This window comes from Poecilia latipinna, unplaced genomic scaffold (genome assembly GCF_001443285.1).
Source record: "Poecilia latipinna isolate Pla-1442-1.1 unplaced genomic scaffold, P_latipinna-1.0 Scaffold470, whole genome shotgun sequence".
Taxonomy (NCBI): Eukaryota; Metazoa; Chordata; class Actinopteri; order Cyprinodontiformes; family Poeciliidae; genus Poecilia; species Poecilia latipinna.
In genome coordinates, this window is record NW_015113086.1 from 25363 (window position 1) to 43461 (window position 18099).

Sequence of the window (18099 nt, forward strand, 5' to 3'; positions counted from 1 at the left end):
TATCTCTTTTCCTGGATAAGAGATGATCTGTGCCTGGTGAAATATTCCCAACTGTATCAGAACCGCTAATTTTCCACTTCTGAATTGCTGTAATTACATTTGCCAGTATTGTCCTGCTGCTTGGCCAAGTGTCAAGTACTATTCTCCAATCACTGAGGTGTGTGTCTCTATAAGAGTCGAGGAGCGGTGCTTTACTATGCAACACCTCAAAGCCCAGAGTTGACAGTCTCTTTTCTAGACATAAATCAGCTTGGCTCAGTTGAATCTCTAGGCGGTGTAGTTTTCAAATTACCCAGCAGGAGGAGAAGTTTTAAAGGTCTTTTTGAATCTATCAGCCCCCACCCCCGTCCCTCCTCTGTCTCCAGCCTGCTCCTAAAGTAAGGGGGTCCTTGCATAAACTTCATTCCACTCTACAGAAGGAAAACACATGTTGGAGACCTGGCAGAGGAAAAACATAGAAAGCAGACAAAGAGGACTTTGGATTGGACTCATTCTCTTGATGTTGGATTACTTTTCCCACATGAAGTTTGGATCTTTGCGTTTGCAACTTCAAAACTGAAGTGTGAGTGCGAAAGTTGAAAGCAGTCATAGACATGGCTGCAGCTTTCGCTTTGAGTTTTCCTATGCTGGCTCTTGTCTTTTCTCATCTCCTGCTCCACTGCTGTCCGGTTTGGGCCGCAATGGACACCTGCTATGATGAGAAGGGGGCCTCCAGCCGTTGCATGCCCAAATTTGAGAACGTTGCCTTCAATCGCACCGTGGTGGTGTCAAACGTGTGTGGTTCTCCACCCGAGGACTACTGCATGCAGACCGGCTCAACGCGCTCGTGTCACTACTGTGATGCATCAGACCCTGACCTGAACCACAACGCCAGCCTCCTGACAGACTTTAACAGGAATGAGGAGCCCACATGGTGGCAAAGCCAGTCCATGTACTATGGCATCCAGTACCCCAATTCTGTCAACCTTACCCTTCACCTTGGTAAGAGCAACTGCACAATCTGATATTTAGTAGTCATGCTTTCCTCAGCTTATGGTGTTTGTGGTCTGATTCAGCAGAATGACTGCCTACAGTATATAATGTCTTTTATCATTAAAAGTGCTCGGCAGATTATATTTGGGGGGTTTTCCAGTGAAGAGAATGTTGCCTGATTTTTTTTTTTTTTTTTCATATATTCTCAACTTGACATGCCATTAACTTTTCACTTTTCCTTTCTTTGAAAAGCATTATTTTGTATTCTGCAAGCCCGTGGGGGGTGGGGGGGAGGGAGATGGACAATTTAAAACAGATGTTCTGAACAACAGACGATTTGCACAATTTAGTCTAGACTCATCTCCATATAACAATCTCGCGTCCAGACATGGGCTAGACTTGAAATCCCTTTTTATCAAAGGAGAAATCTGTTGGATTCATGGCAGATTATCAAAGACAGCAGTGTGGAAAATAAAACATGAATGACCCTTTATTCATGTGGTCTTCATTCAGACCACATTTCAAACTGAGCAAAGGTGTTGGTCCCAAAGAGATGATTACAACTTCGGGGACAAATCTGATCAAACTTGAAGCCTTAAGCATGTCTGCTGTATGATTTGCCACAATCTAGCAGTTACAACTATCTGTGCTTTTACAATATACATTATTATTTTTTTTCCCCCCCTGGAGTCCTTCAAAAGTGGTTTAAACAGGTCTTGATGACTGGAAGGGAACAAATTAATGCTAGCCATCCCATTCCATAAAATGCATTTGGAATTCATAAGCTACATGTTTGAGGGAAAGAAATGTCATTACTTCCCCTCAGCCAAAGTCATTTTTTTCCATAGCCTGGGACATCCAAAATAAGTCCACTGTCATTTCAATTTATGCAAATTTTTTCCATCACTTTCAGGAAACGTTCCTTACACTCTATAAAACCTGCAAGATTAAAAACAACCCAATTTGGGTCAAGCACTCATCCAGTTCACTGATTTCAGCTTGTCTTGCAACATAATTCCAATCCCTTGAGCTTTTTTTTTTACATTGTAATTTTACAAGATTTTAAGTCAAAATTTGACCATTATTGATCAACACAAGTGAAAATTATTGAGCAGTGGGAGAAAAATGATGGGTTTCCTAATTTTTCTGGGAGGAATCATTCTGAATAACGTAACACGCATTTGCAATGAAGCACTTATTTTCTCACAACCCCAAATAAATGCCAAAGCAACTAATTGCTATTAGAAATAACTTAAATATAATAGGTAACTTAAGTCCACCTGTTTGCAATTCAGCAGAATGATTTATGCTAATGGTTAAAGTGGAACATGCTCAATTATGAAGGCACCATACAGTCGGGATGCTTTTCTTCAACAGGAACAGGGAAGGTTGCCTTTTGTCATTGATTCTGTTCATAACTTTTTATGGACATAACTTCTAGGTGCAGACAAGATATTGAAGGGATGTGTCTTGGCAGCCTTAGGATCTGTTATCAACTTTTTGCAGATGTGGTTCTGTCGGCTTCATTGGACCATGATGTCTAGCTTTCATTAGAAGAGTTTGCAGTTGGGTGCGAAGCAGTCAGGATGGCAATCAGCACCTTCAAATCTGAGACCATGGTCTTCAGGTGGAAAACAGTAGAGTGCCTTTTCCAGCAATGTCCCAGGAGGAGGAATTCACAACTACATTTACATGAGATTGCTGTCTGGAAACTGCTGCTATTTGTATATGTTGACTATGGAAAATTATTACAATACGTTTAGACAAGACCACACACACCTTGAATCCTCTGTACTTGTCACTATATGGTGCTTGTCATCTAAACGAGCTTTCGAATATAACCCTCAGCTTCCACCTTATTTAGGAAACAATTCACCAAGTTTCCAATGAACCAAGAGCTCATTAAACACATTTCTTATCAGACGTTGTTAAACTGAACAGGTTATGTAGCGCATGCATAAGAAAATCCCAGTAGTCTTCGCATCTGGTGGCATTCCCAAAAAATGACACTCTTAGACCTGGTTTCAAAATGTTCCGGTGTGAGACACTCCGACAGACGTACAGCTGAATCCCATTAAAAACATTTCTTTTACTGAAGAGCGACTGCGTGTAAACGGGGCTTAATTATCTTGGGGTCTTGTTCACAGATGCAGGAGAAATGGAGGAGTAGATCAATAGGTAGGGTGTTGCACTGTCATTCTCATTGCGTTGGCAAAATTGCAAGTATGAAACTAAAGACCACTTTACTGCTCAATTAATTCTGCTAGTAATAATAAACTTGTCCATAAAATGTGTCCATTTGTATTGCAAGTTTCTTTGTCCTTTTTTTGTATTAATCATGTTTGATCCAATGACATTCCAGTCACAATACCAAGCTGTGGAAAGCTGCTTAAATCATTAGCTAACCAACGTTAAAACTTTAGCCTGAATGTAATGGTCTATGATGCAAAAAAATTTTGTAAAGCCTTCTGTAAATTAATTTTATTCTCTCATTTCCATGGGTTTGTGTGATTACAGCAATCTCTCATCAATAGAAATCTGGGGCTCTAAGCTGACCTTCCCAAAATGTAATTACTACTTTTCTACAAATTGAAACAAACTACTAATGTGTAGTAGTCCCTACACATTAGTAGGGACTACTGGAATATCCCTCTAAATCAGCACCATATTCCAAAACTAGGAGCACACCTAAAGAGTGCCAGGTCGATGCTTAGTTTTTGTCATTTTGGTTTAAGTTCATTTTACAAAGTTTTCCTCTGATAGTCACCATCACCTATTCCCCAGCTCATGAAGCTGACTTGTCAGTGGTGGGTGGATCCTGCCAATGAACAGTCCAGCAAATAAACAGACTCAGAAAAACAAAGAGCTCACAGGCCAAACACACCTACACCTTGGCCTTCCATTTGCTGAGTAATCAATAGAGGTGAGCATTGGCATTTCTGCCACTGGCAGGCTGCTACCAGCACAAGATGCTTGTGTCAAATTAACCTACAGAGTTAATCAGAGAAGTCACTAAGGATTGATAGAAGAATATTTATAGGTACTTGATGTGCTTCCCCCCCACCCCCCTGCTTTCTTTGAAGGATCATTACTGTACTAGACCATATATTTTTGGAACATGAAAATTTTTTGGAGTTAATCAGTTTATATCTGACAGTCTGTTAGTGTAGTGTTCATTAGAAGGTATTTTAGAAACCAATTTAACGTAATAAAAAAAAAAAACTATCAGTGGGAATAAATGTCTCTTTTTATTTAGGTTACTGACATGCCTTGTTGTTGTGATTATTAGATATAGACGTCCAAATCTGTTAGTAAAACACAAATGTGCTGCTACAATGAGTATTTCCTTTACCAATATTAGCACAGTATGTTAGCACCGTTTCCATTTCTCTCAATGACATCTTGAACAATGCAACAACCTGGATGATTGGAAGAAAAACATGCAGTAGAAGCACGACAAGCATGAGGTCCAACTCATCTGGACCTCATGTCCAGATGAGTTGGACAAGTATTGTTAATGTCAAAATGCAGTGAAGCTCTGCAGACTTGGGGACACCTCTTTGCAAGGGCGCCAAGATCAATTTGAATCTCATTTACCTTGAAAATCACAATTATTATTGTGCAAAGCCTTAATTGCACACAGCCCCCATCTTATATGTTTGTTAGGAATGGTTACTTCTGCTCAGAATTATAAACTTTCTTTATATGTCAAAATGTCTTCCTGCGTTCGCCGCAGGATGAACAACCGAAGCTGTCAAACAGCTGCACTTCAAAGCAACAACATGGTTGTAGACTGTGAAAATGTCAGTGCTCTGACCACAGAGGAATGCTTGCATCATGTGTCCTGAAAAGTAAGAAGTGCCTCCATCATAGGAAGACTATTGATTTTCAATAGCAAGCAGATGTCTGGCCGTGTTTAGAGACACTGTTTATAGCGTTGTTTTTGTTCCAAAGAGAGACTGGACATTGCTGCAGCTACAATAGAATCCTCCTTGCCTTGAGAGTTTGTTATTCAAACAATTCCAACACCCACATGTCTGCCTCCTATAGAGTAAATTGACCTTTTGCTCCGACCAAGCATGTGCTCCACTAAACTCGCTGCCTTTGACGTTTCCGCCTTAAACGGATTCTGATTCGGTTTTCGGAACGCATAACATCACGTAACTCAATATCTCTGAATTATGTGTGTGGCATCCTTTTATAGTCCATCTGGGCTGCTGGTGGGGGGTGCCATCTCCTTACTGTTTTCCTTCGCCTGTCCAAACAAAATAAGATCTCTGTGAGGGGAATACAGGCAAATGTTGGGATGATAAACAGAGCAGCAGGATGCAGAGGCACATGCAGCAGACAGGTCAGAGTGGGTCTGTGAAGACATGGAGGGAGAGTGGGGAAAAAAGAGGTGGTGGCAGGGGGTGGGAGGGGTGCAGGATTAGGGCAGCTTCAGGGGGAGTAAACAAAACATAATGAGGAAGGAGAAGTGGGGGTGCAGGGGGTGGGAGAAAATTCTGCTTTGCTGGTAAGGAATTGGGGTCAGGTTTTTCCCACAAAGACTTGTTGAGAGAGAGAGACCCACACAAACACACATTCTATCAGAGCACATTGATGTCTACAGCTGGTTCTCATTTTAGGAACGTCAAAGAAAAGCAACATCCTGTCTCTGATTTAAAGCATTGATAAAAAGAAGTCTGCCGCGTCGGGGCATGGCGCTTTCACAGCTAGATCGCGGGGCTTACATCTGTGACGTGCATCCACAAATAAAAGCAAGTTGTTTGATTGGACTTTGCATTTGGCGTGAGTTGATAAATCCACCCAGCCAGCTTGTTTGGTAACACAAAACTTTAGGTCAAATAATAAACAGATTTCAGACAGATTTCCCGTACTCAAGAGGGTTTAGTCTGAGTCGGGGCAGACAAGTGCAACTGTGTTTGACTCAGAACAGGTCAAACAAAGGGGCTAATTATGTTACTTATTATTAACCCTTTACTCTTTATAGTCATTGTCAATTTGCTAAAGTCCCAACTTAACTTGGCTGTATTTCTGTATCAATGTTCAAGGTTTCAGCTTTTTTGCCGTTTTTGGATCTTTAATCACTTTTCTTTCATGCCTCTGTGCAGGGATGGGATTTCAGAATCTTACATTGGTCATACAACAAGCTGTCTTCTGGTGTGTCTTGTTTTGTCAGTGTTGAACCTGCACAGTATGTCAAACCGCAGTCATGACTGCAGTGTCAACGTGCATAATATCGCATTTGCAAAGGTCGGCTTGGATGCAGTATTTGGTAGGATATTGCATCTCAAATGTGATGCATTGACGCTCTGTGTGCCAATACTATTTTTGGCATGACAGGCTTTCACCACCCCTGATGCCCACACTTGTTAATTTTTTTAGTGGCTGAAATGAGCTAACAGAAAGTGGAGGGGATTGTGATAAGGGAAAAGAAAATGGTTAGGAAACTGCTGGTAGATTATAATAAATATCAGTATCATGTTATCAGCAAAATTATGGCAATTGCAGTTTTTTTATTTTTTTTTTTAGATTGCACTACATTCATCAGTGCTTGTCTGGAAATATAATGGTAATTCTCCAAACCGCTTTAGACTGAAAAGTCTTATTATCACAGTGGGTGTTTTTAAGCACTTCCACGGAGAAGCAGGCGTTGTGTAAACACCATGAAACAAGACTAATTTCCTGCTAGATCATTTTTGAAAACATGTGTTAAGAGACACCTGCATGTCTTTCAAACTTTTCATTCCAGTTTGTCCTCAATGTTTATCTCGGAATGCTGCGTCTACCTACTGGTGTGGCTTAGGAGGAGTAAATAAGTGTTCAGGAAGTACTTGCTTTAATATCCAGCATGTTAATTACGATCCTCCATTTATTTCACTACCCACTTATCTCTGCAGGGCCACCAGAGAGTTGGCTCATATCTCCAGCTATCACAGACCCACTTATGGCAGGATAGAAGTAGTGTATGATGAAGTTAAATACACCATTTCTTTTTCTTTTTCTTTTTATCATCTTGGTGAGATATTCTTTTTTTAATGTGTGGAGAAAGTGTTCACAGCCTGTTTGGCCTCTTTTTGAGGAGGCGTGTTTGGCCACCAGGGTCGAGAAAAGCAGATTTTAAATAGCTTTCAGTAACTGCAACCTTTCACTTCTATGCCTGTGTAAACCAACAAATGCACGCTCTTTTCATAGCAGCAAATGGCTACGTTAGATCACAAACTTTAAACAAGAACGGCTAAGCGATAACCACAGTAACATGCAAATATCAATTGCAATTACTCTGCTTGCCATCACAGATATCCAGCATTTATTTCATCTGCTGTGGTTTTCTTTTCCTCTTTGTTTTTTCTTTTCTGCCACAGCAGGGTTGAGCTCACCTCATGCGGGGAAATAAATGAAAGCTAAATGATCTCAGAGCTCCAAGTCAAAAGATACCATTAAAGGTTTCTAGAAAGTCGAGACGCGAGTGTGCCAAGTTCCGATTTGGCGGAGTACAGCAACAGATGTCATTACGGCTGCAGCAGCGGACGGCGTCCCCTCTGTCAGTGTGCAGAGCTTAGTATCTAACGATGTAGATGAAAACACCCAGGCGTGCTCCAAAGAAGCCCGTTAAGAGAGTTTCCGCAAGTTACCCCTCTGCCTGGTCTCAATGTGATTTCAGTTTGTGTCTGCCCAGTCAATCCTCTTATTTCTGAGTGTTTTCATATTGCCGTGTCTCCCTTGACGTGATTTTATTTTTTTCATTTTAAGGTTGTTTCCCAAGTTTTCTACAGCAATAATAGAGTAATAGGATGAATCAATGCTGGTGTTTATTCCACAGAACTGAAGGAAAAGAAAACTGAGCTAATCTGAAGGAAAAAAAAACAAACCTGTTAATTTAAGGATGGTCTTCTAGCAGCACGAGAGATTATGCTTAGCAGTTGCTCCAAAATAGTAAAAATGCCAATGTAGCAAAATTTTGTGAATGCATTTTTTTATTCAATTGCTCAATTATTGTAATATTTAAAAAGTAATTGTTTACTCCAAATCTATATATATATTTTTTCCTTTGCTCTTTGGCCCTGAACTGTAACTCCAAAGTGTTGACTAATCAAACACCTAACTGTAGAAAACCCCCCACAAATCTACCAAATAAGCAGGAAACTATACTGATTGTTCTGATTTCATTGAAAAGTGATCATGTTCTTCTGTTTTTTTTTTGTTTGTTTTCCACAGGCAAAGCCTTTGAGATAACATACATACGCTTGAAGTTCCACACCAGCCGCCCGGAGAGCTTTGCCATATACAAGCGTACAGAGAAGGATGGACCCTGGCTGCCTTACCAGTATTACAGCGCGTCATGCGGGAAGACGTATAGGAGGAACACCAAAGGTTACATTCGCCCCGGAGAAGATGAAAGGACCGCAGTGTGTACAGACGAGTTCAGTGATATCTCCCCTCTCACTGGAGGAAATGTGGCTTTTTCTACCCTGGAAGGTCGGCCCAGCGCCTACAACTTTGACCAAAGCCTGGCCTTGCAGGTGAGCAGACACTTCATATTCTGGCTGAGCACGTATTTTCCTTTGAATATAGAAAGTTAAAGAAAGATGCTTACTCGCTGTATAAAAAATACACTCTTTTGTCTTTGCTTTACATATGACTAGAGTGTTAGATGTGACCTGATTAACATAGCAAATTCATGGTTCCTGCAAGGTGTACCCAAGGATGAGCCAGACTTATGGAGGCTATTTTTTGTATTATTATAATTTTTTTCTATAATGTCACAGAAGAATGCAGTGTGTTTGAGGTTTTCCTTTTAGCAGCTAACAATATTATGCCATCAAAACGTGGGCTTCCCATATTGTTTTAGTTTGTGTTGAACCTCTCACATTTAAAGAATATCAATCATTTCAATAATCAATACTTTCTTCCCTTGTTTGGATTAAAGTTTAAACTTTAATCAAATGACTCAATCGTTGCACGTGATATTCTAATGCACTTCTTCAAATGTTATTCAGAACATTCAAAACTTGTTGCCTCTAAATCTGCTCATCTGCACACATTTTTACACAGACAAACATCCTGCAGCCATGCTTGTGTATGCATGGCTTCTAGTCTTTTCAAAGGAGTCGGAGTAAAGCTAACGTTATGTTTAGTTCTGATTAACATTGATGAAGCCTTGAGAGTGTTGTGCTGAATTAATGGCCGCCTCTTGAGGTTGAATCTGAAAGGGGTGGGCAATGTAAAGCATGGCTAAAAGTGACTAAATAAAGCACTTACAGCAGTCTCCCCGCCTTTTTTTCTTTTTTTTTTTTTAAAAGACTGTGAGTATTCATGCATACATCTATTCATGCCCGTGAAGTACTTTGCTACTTAAACTGAAAAAGTCTGATGTGCTTTGATGTTTGCTGCCTATATTTGTGACTATTTTTACTTCTTAGTTAAAATACTGACGCACGGCAGCATGAGCAGGTCTCTGATCTGCTTGAATACAAGAAAGAAAGGCTAAATCAAAAAATTTGACCCGGCTCCTTCAAAAAGTAAGAATCACTCAAACAAAGCGAAGCAAGTTATATAACATAAACATGTTCTCATTAACAGTGCACACAAAAATAAATAAATAAATGAATTAGTCATATTCTGCAGCCAGCAGATTTTTGGTCAGATGCAGAATTTCAAGACACATTCGCCGAGGCAGCTTTTGAAGTTTCTTTAACATCTGTGTGAGTTGAAAAGGTTCCAGTTGAGCAAAGAAGATGATGTGAAACCTGGGAGTTCATAAATTTGCTTTAAAGGTATATGTTCAACGGTGAAAGAAAAAGGAAAGGGAGTAAAAAGTCCTCACAGAAAAAAAAAAGGAAGAGTTTTTGAAGTTGTGAGTTCAGCTAAGGTGAGCAGAAACAAATGTGAATCTTAAATGTGTCTGGAATGTGCTTGTCAAGTTTGCTCAAATCTACCAAATAGATAATCGAAGCTGCTTTCCGACTACATCCTTGTACAGTCTCGAGAAAGCGGGTTGTGATATCACGTTGAATCTTGGGAGGCAAAGGGATTTTCTGTTTACAGCCACCAGACTCCTGAGAAAACCACTAACAATGCCGAAGCATAACACAGATCATATCACAATGTCAGTTGATGGTTTGAAGTACTTTGGGGGTTGTCAGACAATTTACGAGTCGAGTATCACCTAAAGTTCAGACTGGCTTATGGTAGATGTAATTATTCGTCAGTAGCCAATTGTATGACATTCGAATGGCTTGTCCTGCTGGTCTGTGTTTGGTGGAACGGTGCCGACTAAGATTAGCAGGTCTTAACAAGACAGCGATGCGTTTATCGTTGTATACATACCATTAGAAAGTCTGAGAAAACTGAATTGTGTTTCTGTTGTCTGGAGGAAAATGCCGGTGGTGTTCTTCAGATGAAACAGTGGAGAGAGGAGCAGTCTCTCGAGGTTTTGGGTCATGGTGATTCATTAGCAAATTATTATAGAAATGGATCGTGTTACAGATTTAGCTGATCAGACTGGGCTTCCCTATGTTATGTCAGCAACTACTGCCCAGCCAACATTTACAAGTGAAACACTTACGGATGGAAAATGGATTGTTTTCACATTTAAATAATGAAAACAGTCTTGTATGTATTGATGTTGTCTTCTTCCAAATTCCTAACAGTCAATAATTAACATTGTCACTACAAGTTTATTTTCTCTCAAAAAACAAAAAGATTTTTAATAAGCAAAACATTATTGAAATCCATCAAGTAGCAGAGTACTTTTAAGAAAGGACACCGCTGCAAAATGCTATATTTATTTATAAATGTCGAAAAATGTTAAATAAATACATCGAGCTGGACTGGTCTGATTTCAATGTCATTCAAACTCGGCACCTTCACAAATAACACAAAACGCTGCACACGATGGAAAAACAACAACATGAAGCAAATATAACGATGTGACAGAAGAGCCTTTTTTTTTAGTTCCCCTTCCTCTGTCAAAACCTCATTCAGGTGATGTGGGCAACCTCCGGCTCCCCCTGCCCATTTTGCTGCTTTTCACACTTCCTTTTTCCCTATTTTTGTCCCCCCCCATCTTCAAAATAGCAACAGAACCCAAGGAAAGAACATTTTCAACCGAGTTAGCTTAATTTCAGAAGAAGCATTTGACTGCATTGATCAGCCGCTGGCCGTGACCTCTTGCATGTGCAGAGCTTCCATCAGAGCATTGATTATAGCGGCTTGTTCTTCTGTCTGACCTTTCTCCGATGTCTTGGTGTGAAAAAATGTCTGACTATGCTTGCACCTCTGAAAAGAAAGCTGTCCTCCTCCACATCATTAAATGGGAAGAGGAAGTGAAGATATGTGGGGGATATGAAGTGTAACCTTGCATAGCATAACCCGCGCCAAACCTCCCCGAAGGACGAAGAGCTAAAAAGGGGAGGAAAAACTAAGAAGTGAGCTAAGAACAGTTTGTAAGAATATATATGGTTACTTAGTCACTTTAGTCAATTTTTTTCTTTATGTTTTTCCATTCCAGTTTGGAAAAGAGCTGTCACACAACTGGTGCTGCCGATCATGCAGATGTTATTTATGGTAATAAAAGAGAAGCTACGTAGCTTTAAGACTCTATTTAATAGTCTTTATGTATTTATTCTGAAGTATTCATGAAGGACTCATGATTGTCTTATGTATGAGTCTTTAAACTGCCTAGCTCTCCAGGCCAGAAAAAATAATTTTCTTCCATATTTAAAACAGCATTTAATTCCCTTTTGTTCACATTATAGCTTGAGAAATACTGATCAGTTTTTTTTTTTTTTTTTTTTTCATACCAAGTATTAGTAAAGGAATGGGATGTCATGCATTTCAGCTTAAAGCTCAGACTGAAACAATTTACCTCCCTCAGTTAGATGTATCACCTATTTCCGTATGTTTAAATTATCTTTACTTACTTATCGTCAAACATCTTGCTCCAGCTTTCAAAAACAACAAAACACTCATTTATCCTAGACTTACTCCTGGTGCTCATATGCCTGCGTACTTTGTATTTGTACACAATGTTTTATTCGGTGTCTTGTTGAAGAGTGAATGTATCACACATTATATTTTATTCATTTATTTTTGATATACAAGCTGATTAGATGTGGGGGAAGCATGGAGTGTGTGCGTGTGCATGTGTGTGGGTGGGTGTTTCTCTGTTTAAATGTTTTGTATTGTATTTTGGTTTTACTTATTACAATTTGTTTTATTGGTTATTATGTTTTGTTAGGAGGCACTTGAAAGTGAAATGCTGCATCACAAGGGGTTATCATCGAAATAAATAAATGAATTTGCTGAAAACATTTTTCTAGAGTGGTTCTAGAGTGTCATAGTTAAAGCCTGGACTTTATTTGAGATGGTGTGGCCTTAAACGTGCTCAAAATCTAAAGTGGCAGAGTTAAAACAGTTTTACGTTGATGGTCTCCAAAGTGAGAGTTAAATGTGACAGAAAATGAATCACTGAAGAAATCTGATCTGTAAGGAAGAGGTGATTCTTACTTTAAGTGAGATTTAGTGTTGAATTATGGGTAGACTTACCGAATTAACAGTTCTGAAACCCCCTTTTTTTTTTTTTTGCTCATTTTGAATTACCTGTAATCATTAATGCCTCAAATCACCACTGATATAAAAAGGATTTAAAAAAACAAAACAAAAAAAAAGACAAAGGATTAAGCCGACATGCCTCAACTCACCTTAAATCTACCTCCTGTTCTATCAAAACACTTTTTTCTTTTCCTGTCTGTTTCTTCACAATACCTCCCCTCTCATCAACCTTGGCACTTTGAATAGGCTGTGCCTCCTGCAACCTCCCACTGAGTAGAAAGAAATATATATATATATATATTTTAGCAGTGATCCCAATTTAAACTTGAAAAAGATGAAGGGTAGACACCAGGGATGAAGCCACTTCTGCTCTCGAGTGTACGCTAAACTGCGCAGAGCAGCAGGATTAGCGGTGCATTTTCTGCTCGGCTCTGATGTGAAGCTCCCTCGCATCTGCAGCAAGTGAAAATTGGAATTAAAAGCACTATTGGATTATCTTTAGTACCATTACGGGTTTTGGCACATTGTGTGGCAGGCTGCAGCCAGTAGGGTGACAAACAGCAGCATGAAAGGGGAAGGACTGGGTTTGGCTCTGGAGATTTTGCTCGTCTGCCTCCGCTGGGACAGTAATAAAAATGAGAATGAATGAAGAAAATAAATGTATCTGCGGTTTAGCGAGAGCTTCTTAGCTCAACAGTACATGAATCTCCTCTCTCTGCCACATTATTCCATGCCTCATCTTTTTTTTTTTCTCCTGCTGTGTGTATGACTTTCCCTCAGCTCTTATGCCAATGCTTCTTCATTTTTTTTTTTTGTTGTGTGTGTGTGTTTTTTTTGCTTGAAAGCTCCTCTAAACATCTAACCCACAAAACATGTATGCTCTCAGTTTTCAAGACAAGTATCTTTCGGATTGATCCCTTCAAATTAGCCACTGTGCAACCTGCACTTATCTATTTGCTGTATTTCTATGCACTCTGGTAAAACTGGAGTAGCACAAAAGATCTTATGGGTTTTTGGGAGCAGAGGGTTGGACTCGCTCTCCTGTCGTAAAGCGTGCAGCTTGGATTCATTTTGAAAATTATGCACCTTGGACTAACAAAGAGAAGTGCATCTTCTTCCCCTGAAAGGGCTGTTTTGATGATTTATAAAATACGCAAGGAAGACAGTAGGCTGAACAATTTGAATAGGTGGAGAAAAAGGTGTAAGCAATGTTTCGCAAAACGCAAGAGCTTCAGATCCAAGATTTTTAGACAGTTTTCCTAAACTTTAACTTGTCTGGTTTGATTTAACTCTTAATTCTGAGCTACGCAAAACAAATTAGTCATACGAGACAGAACAGAAAATTGGATGAAAAATGTTAGAAAAGCTCGCCACCAAATGTTTTCCTTTGCCCAGCCGTACTTTGCTTTGTGTAAAGTGGTTTGGTAAACAAAACAAAAAGAAAGTAACAAAAGCTACAATGTTTTTTTTCGCAAAAGTCCCATGCACATTTCATGACTTCTTGAAATCCCGTTAGTTTGCTTTATATTTCTGTTGTGATTTTTTTTTGTGATGTTTACAGTGAAAGTGCCCCCGATATCATGTATGTTGTAAACTAAAGGTTGAAACTAAAGTTTCTTTAATACCCTTCAGTCCCATATGCTCATCACTTCCATGCCTCTCTGCATTACTATTCCAAGCAAAAATGTTCAAGAGCAAATGTGGAGTTGAACAGTATAGACATTTTAAATGGTGTTACAAAACACCTACGTTTTCTGAGAAACTACTTTGTTTTTTTTTTGCTTAAAGACAAGAACAAAAACAACTGCTTGAAATAAATCGGCGTACAATGAATCATGTTTTGATTTTTGCATTGAATTACTGACATTTTGTAATGTATATTTTTTAATATTCCAAGTTATTGAGTCTGTACACTAGAAGTTTGAATGGGGACTGGAGCGATATAAATGCAAGGTTTTTTTTTTTTTTTTTTTTTGCTTTCAGCAGTTTTCTTTTTTAAAATCCCGGCCTTTATTTTAAAGGTAATCAGTATAGTAGCTTTAATCGCATTCAAACTGACACTAATGCTACTTTTGGCAGTATGTCAAAATCCTTTGGACGATGTACACCTTCTGATTATAAAGCTGCAGGCGATCAATACGAGCTAAGAATACATGGATTGGTTGGAAAATCTCTGGACAAACCTGGCAAACAACCACCCTCCTTCAGTCCACCTCTCACCTCTGTGCCTTTCTTTTAAACAAGACGAGAGGACCCAGTAATTTAGTGTGATCTCTTTTCCCATTACAATATAACAGAGATCAATTGCTCTATTTCTTTCATTAAATCTCTCATTCCTCCTCTATTTTAAGGGTGCTGAGCCATATGGGTGTAGTGAGCAGAAACAAAAAAGAGGGGGGAAAAAATCTACCCTCTTTGAAGCAGAATCAAAGCTGTTGGGATGCAAAGGAGTTCTTTTTTTTTACGCAGGAAATCTTCAAAATAAAGACGGTGGGGCATAGCCTTCCCTAATTGTGTGATGCAGGTTCTCGCTTGAGGTGCTAATACAGGCGGCTCAGTCGAGTGGGGTTGGGAGGAACACTCTACAATATCCTTTGCACATCAACGCTTTCTCCCGAACGTCGAGTGGAGTACAAAGAAAGGAGGAACTGAACACGCAGAAGGTAGAAAATTACATACTACAGGTGCTTTGATTCAAACTTTTTTTTCCCCCTTTATGCTGGAGAAACAACACAAATCCTCACTATTTAGTGCCTGCAATACTCTTAGTATCGTTTTTGAAGGGAGACAGTTAGAGATTCGGTGAAGCTGTCTTAAACATATTTTAGGTTTGGCAGGCGCCCCGTGATAAATGCATTGCAATATAATATTTCACCATTCTGATTTTGTAAAAGCATGTCCAGTCAGTGTGTTATGGGGGGCATATGAGGAAGGGAATTGTGAACCTGAATCTTTTTGTGTGGGAAAATTCATCACTTTGAAAAAAAAAGATTTAAAACCCAGCTTAGCATTTACTTTGAAACGTACATTTTTGCAGACAAAACCTTTTGTCAAATCAAATTAAGCCCATCTAAAGTATTACTACATTTGAAAGGAAAGGGGTGCAATCTTCAAAGCCTGAGATCAAATGTTTAGATTTGTTCCACACCTATTGTATCTTTAATTTCAGTCTAAATAGTTTTTTTTTTTTTCATTGATTCAATTGGTTGTGAAAAGCAAAAATGCACTACAAAGAACATTTATGTCCTTCCACTATTCAATCTTTTATAAATATTTTCCAAATAGACCCGCCTTCTTATTAAAACCTGGGACTTTGGGAGTACTCCGGTCGTAGACGAGCATTCATGTGCGGTGAGAGGTGGCAAAAGGGAGTCCTGGCTATGGTTAAGTATCTACTGGAGGACATCCAACCAGTCATTATGAAGGATAAAATGATGTAATTTTAAGCCCTGTGTGGCACTTTAAAGAGCTGACTTTTCTTTTTTTTAAATAAAAAGCCAGAAAGTAAGACATCTTGTACCTTATGGAGTTTTACGACTAATACCCGAACTTTAAACGTCCCCGACACTCTCTTGCTCTTTTGCAAGGAGAACTTTAGTTGGAAAAAAAAAAAAAAATGTCTCATGATTGTAATCAGTGATTAGTCAAAAGTTGACATAAAAAAACAAAAAAAAACAAATCTAGGCTTGTTTTTGATATAGAGTTTGCTGTTGCTCCAGCAGAAAATTTTGCTTCATATTGGATGTAATCAAAGCAAACGTGGTCTGTTTATCACTGTCATAATTTTGGACTTGTGTTGACATTCCCAGCCAAACTAATGACTGATTTGAAAAAAAAAAAATATTCCCAAATTTGTAACATTTTGTTTCTGTGATTATTGATGTTTCCTAGCGACGGGGACATGAAACGATTTAATCAAGGGCATTTACAACAGCGGGATCCATTTTATTTCTAATACAAAGAATAACAGAAAAAAAAAATCTGCGCATTTGAGTTATGTCAAATTAGATATATCTCACCGACAGAAGAAATGACTTGACAAAATGTTTTTATTTTAACTAAATTATTCAGTGGAGTGACTTATATTTGCTGTTTTACAGATTCCATTGGTTTTTGTTATTTTGTCACACACATATTTACATAAAATAAATGTTCATATCAAAGAAATGTAAGTTGAATAAATACAAAAAACAAGTTTTAAATGATTTACATGTGATGTACAAATGAAACTGTGTCTCACACCAGTCAGATGGTTCATCACCGTAGGAGACAATAGTTGCGATGCTAAATTTTTGCATCACTTCTGAGGATTTTTGGCCCTCTATTCTTGCAGAATTGCTGTAATTCCAGCCACACTGGACAGTTTTCAAGCTTTTTAAAGTCACACCAAAGCATCTCAATCAAAATTGAAGTAAAGATTGTGACTGAGTCACTCTAAGACATTGTTTCTTATTTCCATCACCATGTGTCACTCTTTTATGGTGTTCTTTTGTTTTTATCTGAAACGTGTTAATTTTATGCCAGATGTAAGAAGCACACACACCTTCCAAAGCTTTCCACTTTCGTCTGGTCAGTACGCAGAACATTTTCCCTAAATTCATCATCATAATGGTTTTGGGGGCTTTTTGTTGTGATCGGTCAGTAGTAGTTTTACCCTTTGTATTCTCGCTGGAAGCTATTTTTGTCCAGACTCTTTCCATTGTGACATCTGGAGTAAATTTGGTAGGCTGATCTCTCCTACTGACTCATTTTTATTTATTTATTTTTTGGTGAAGAATGGCTCTCACTGTGGTTCACTGAAGTTACAATTAAAACAGTTTGGTCCGGCTTTGCAAAACCAGCCATTGCACGTAAGCGTATCATTTATAGCTAAATGTGACACATGCATTACATAATCTTTATCGTCGTTAACTTGGGACATATTTCTTCCTGAGATTCTTCAGCTTCCTACATGTTGTCAGACGTTCGGAAATTATTTCTTGTTTTGAGAAATCTGAAAATGAACTCAGCTTCTCAAGCAAGGGATTAATCGCAGTTAACTAATGGGGCTGGAAATGGAAATTAGCCACTTGGCTATGATCGCTTGTAATATTCATCATTGTGTATTGTCCCATTTTCGAAAATAACCTGAACCGAACTATAATCCTGATTTAACAAGTGGGACTGAGAACCTTTGTACATGATCATGTTGGCTTGAATAGCCCTCCCGCTGGCCTTAGTACAATAAAATATCATTAGAAATAATATTTTTCTATATTAATTTATATTTATGCATTGTCTGATAATAAAATGTATCAGACGATAGCGAAGGAAATCTATAGGAGGACAATATGCGCTGGAAAAACTGTACAGCTTTGGGCACGTAATAAAAGCAACTTGTTACATGCAGATTGTCAACCGAGCAGAAAAAGTTTCCTGTTACTCTATGCGCCATATTAGTGTGCCATTTCCGCTGCATATATCCCTCATACAGAGCCATACATATTTCATCAGGTTTAAAACAGGAATTGCATCCAGCCTGTTTCATTAGCATTTTAATCCCACTGCAGATTTGTCCGCTGCGCCACA

The 18099-nt window shown here is 38.8% G+C and overlaps 1 protein-coding gene across 1 annotated transcript in view; it reads left to right on the forward strand.

Annotated features, from left to right (window-relative positions):
* Window positions 1-387: 387 nt before the first annotated feature.
* The window catches only part of lamc3 (laminin, gamma 3), a 130423-nt gene continuing 112711 nt past the window's right edge, over window positions 388-18099 (forward strand). Inside the window, exons 1-2 of the mRNA XM_015039389.1 lie at window positions 388-981; window positions 8194-8498. Coding sequence (XP_014894875.1) covers window positions 594-981; window positions 8194-8498 — 693 coding nt within the window. The 5' untranslated portion in view covers window positions 388-593. The remainder of the gene's footprint in view (window positions 982-8193; window positions 8499-18099) is intronic.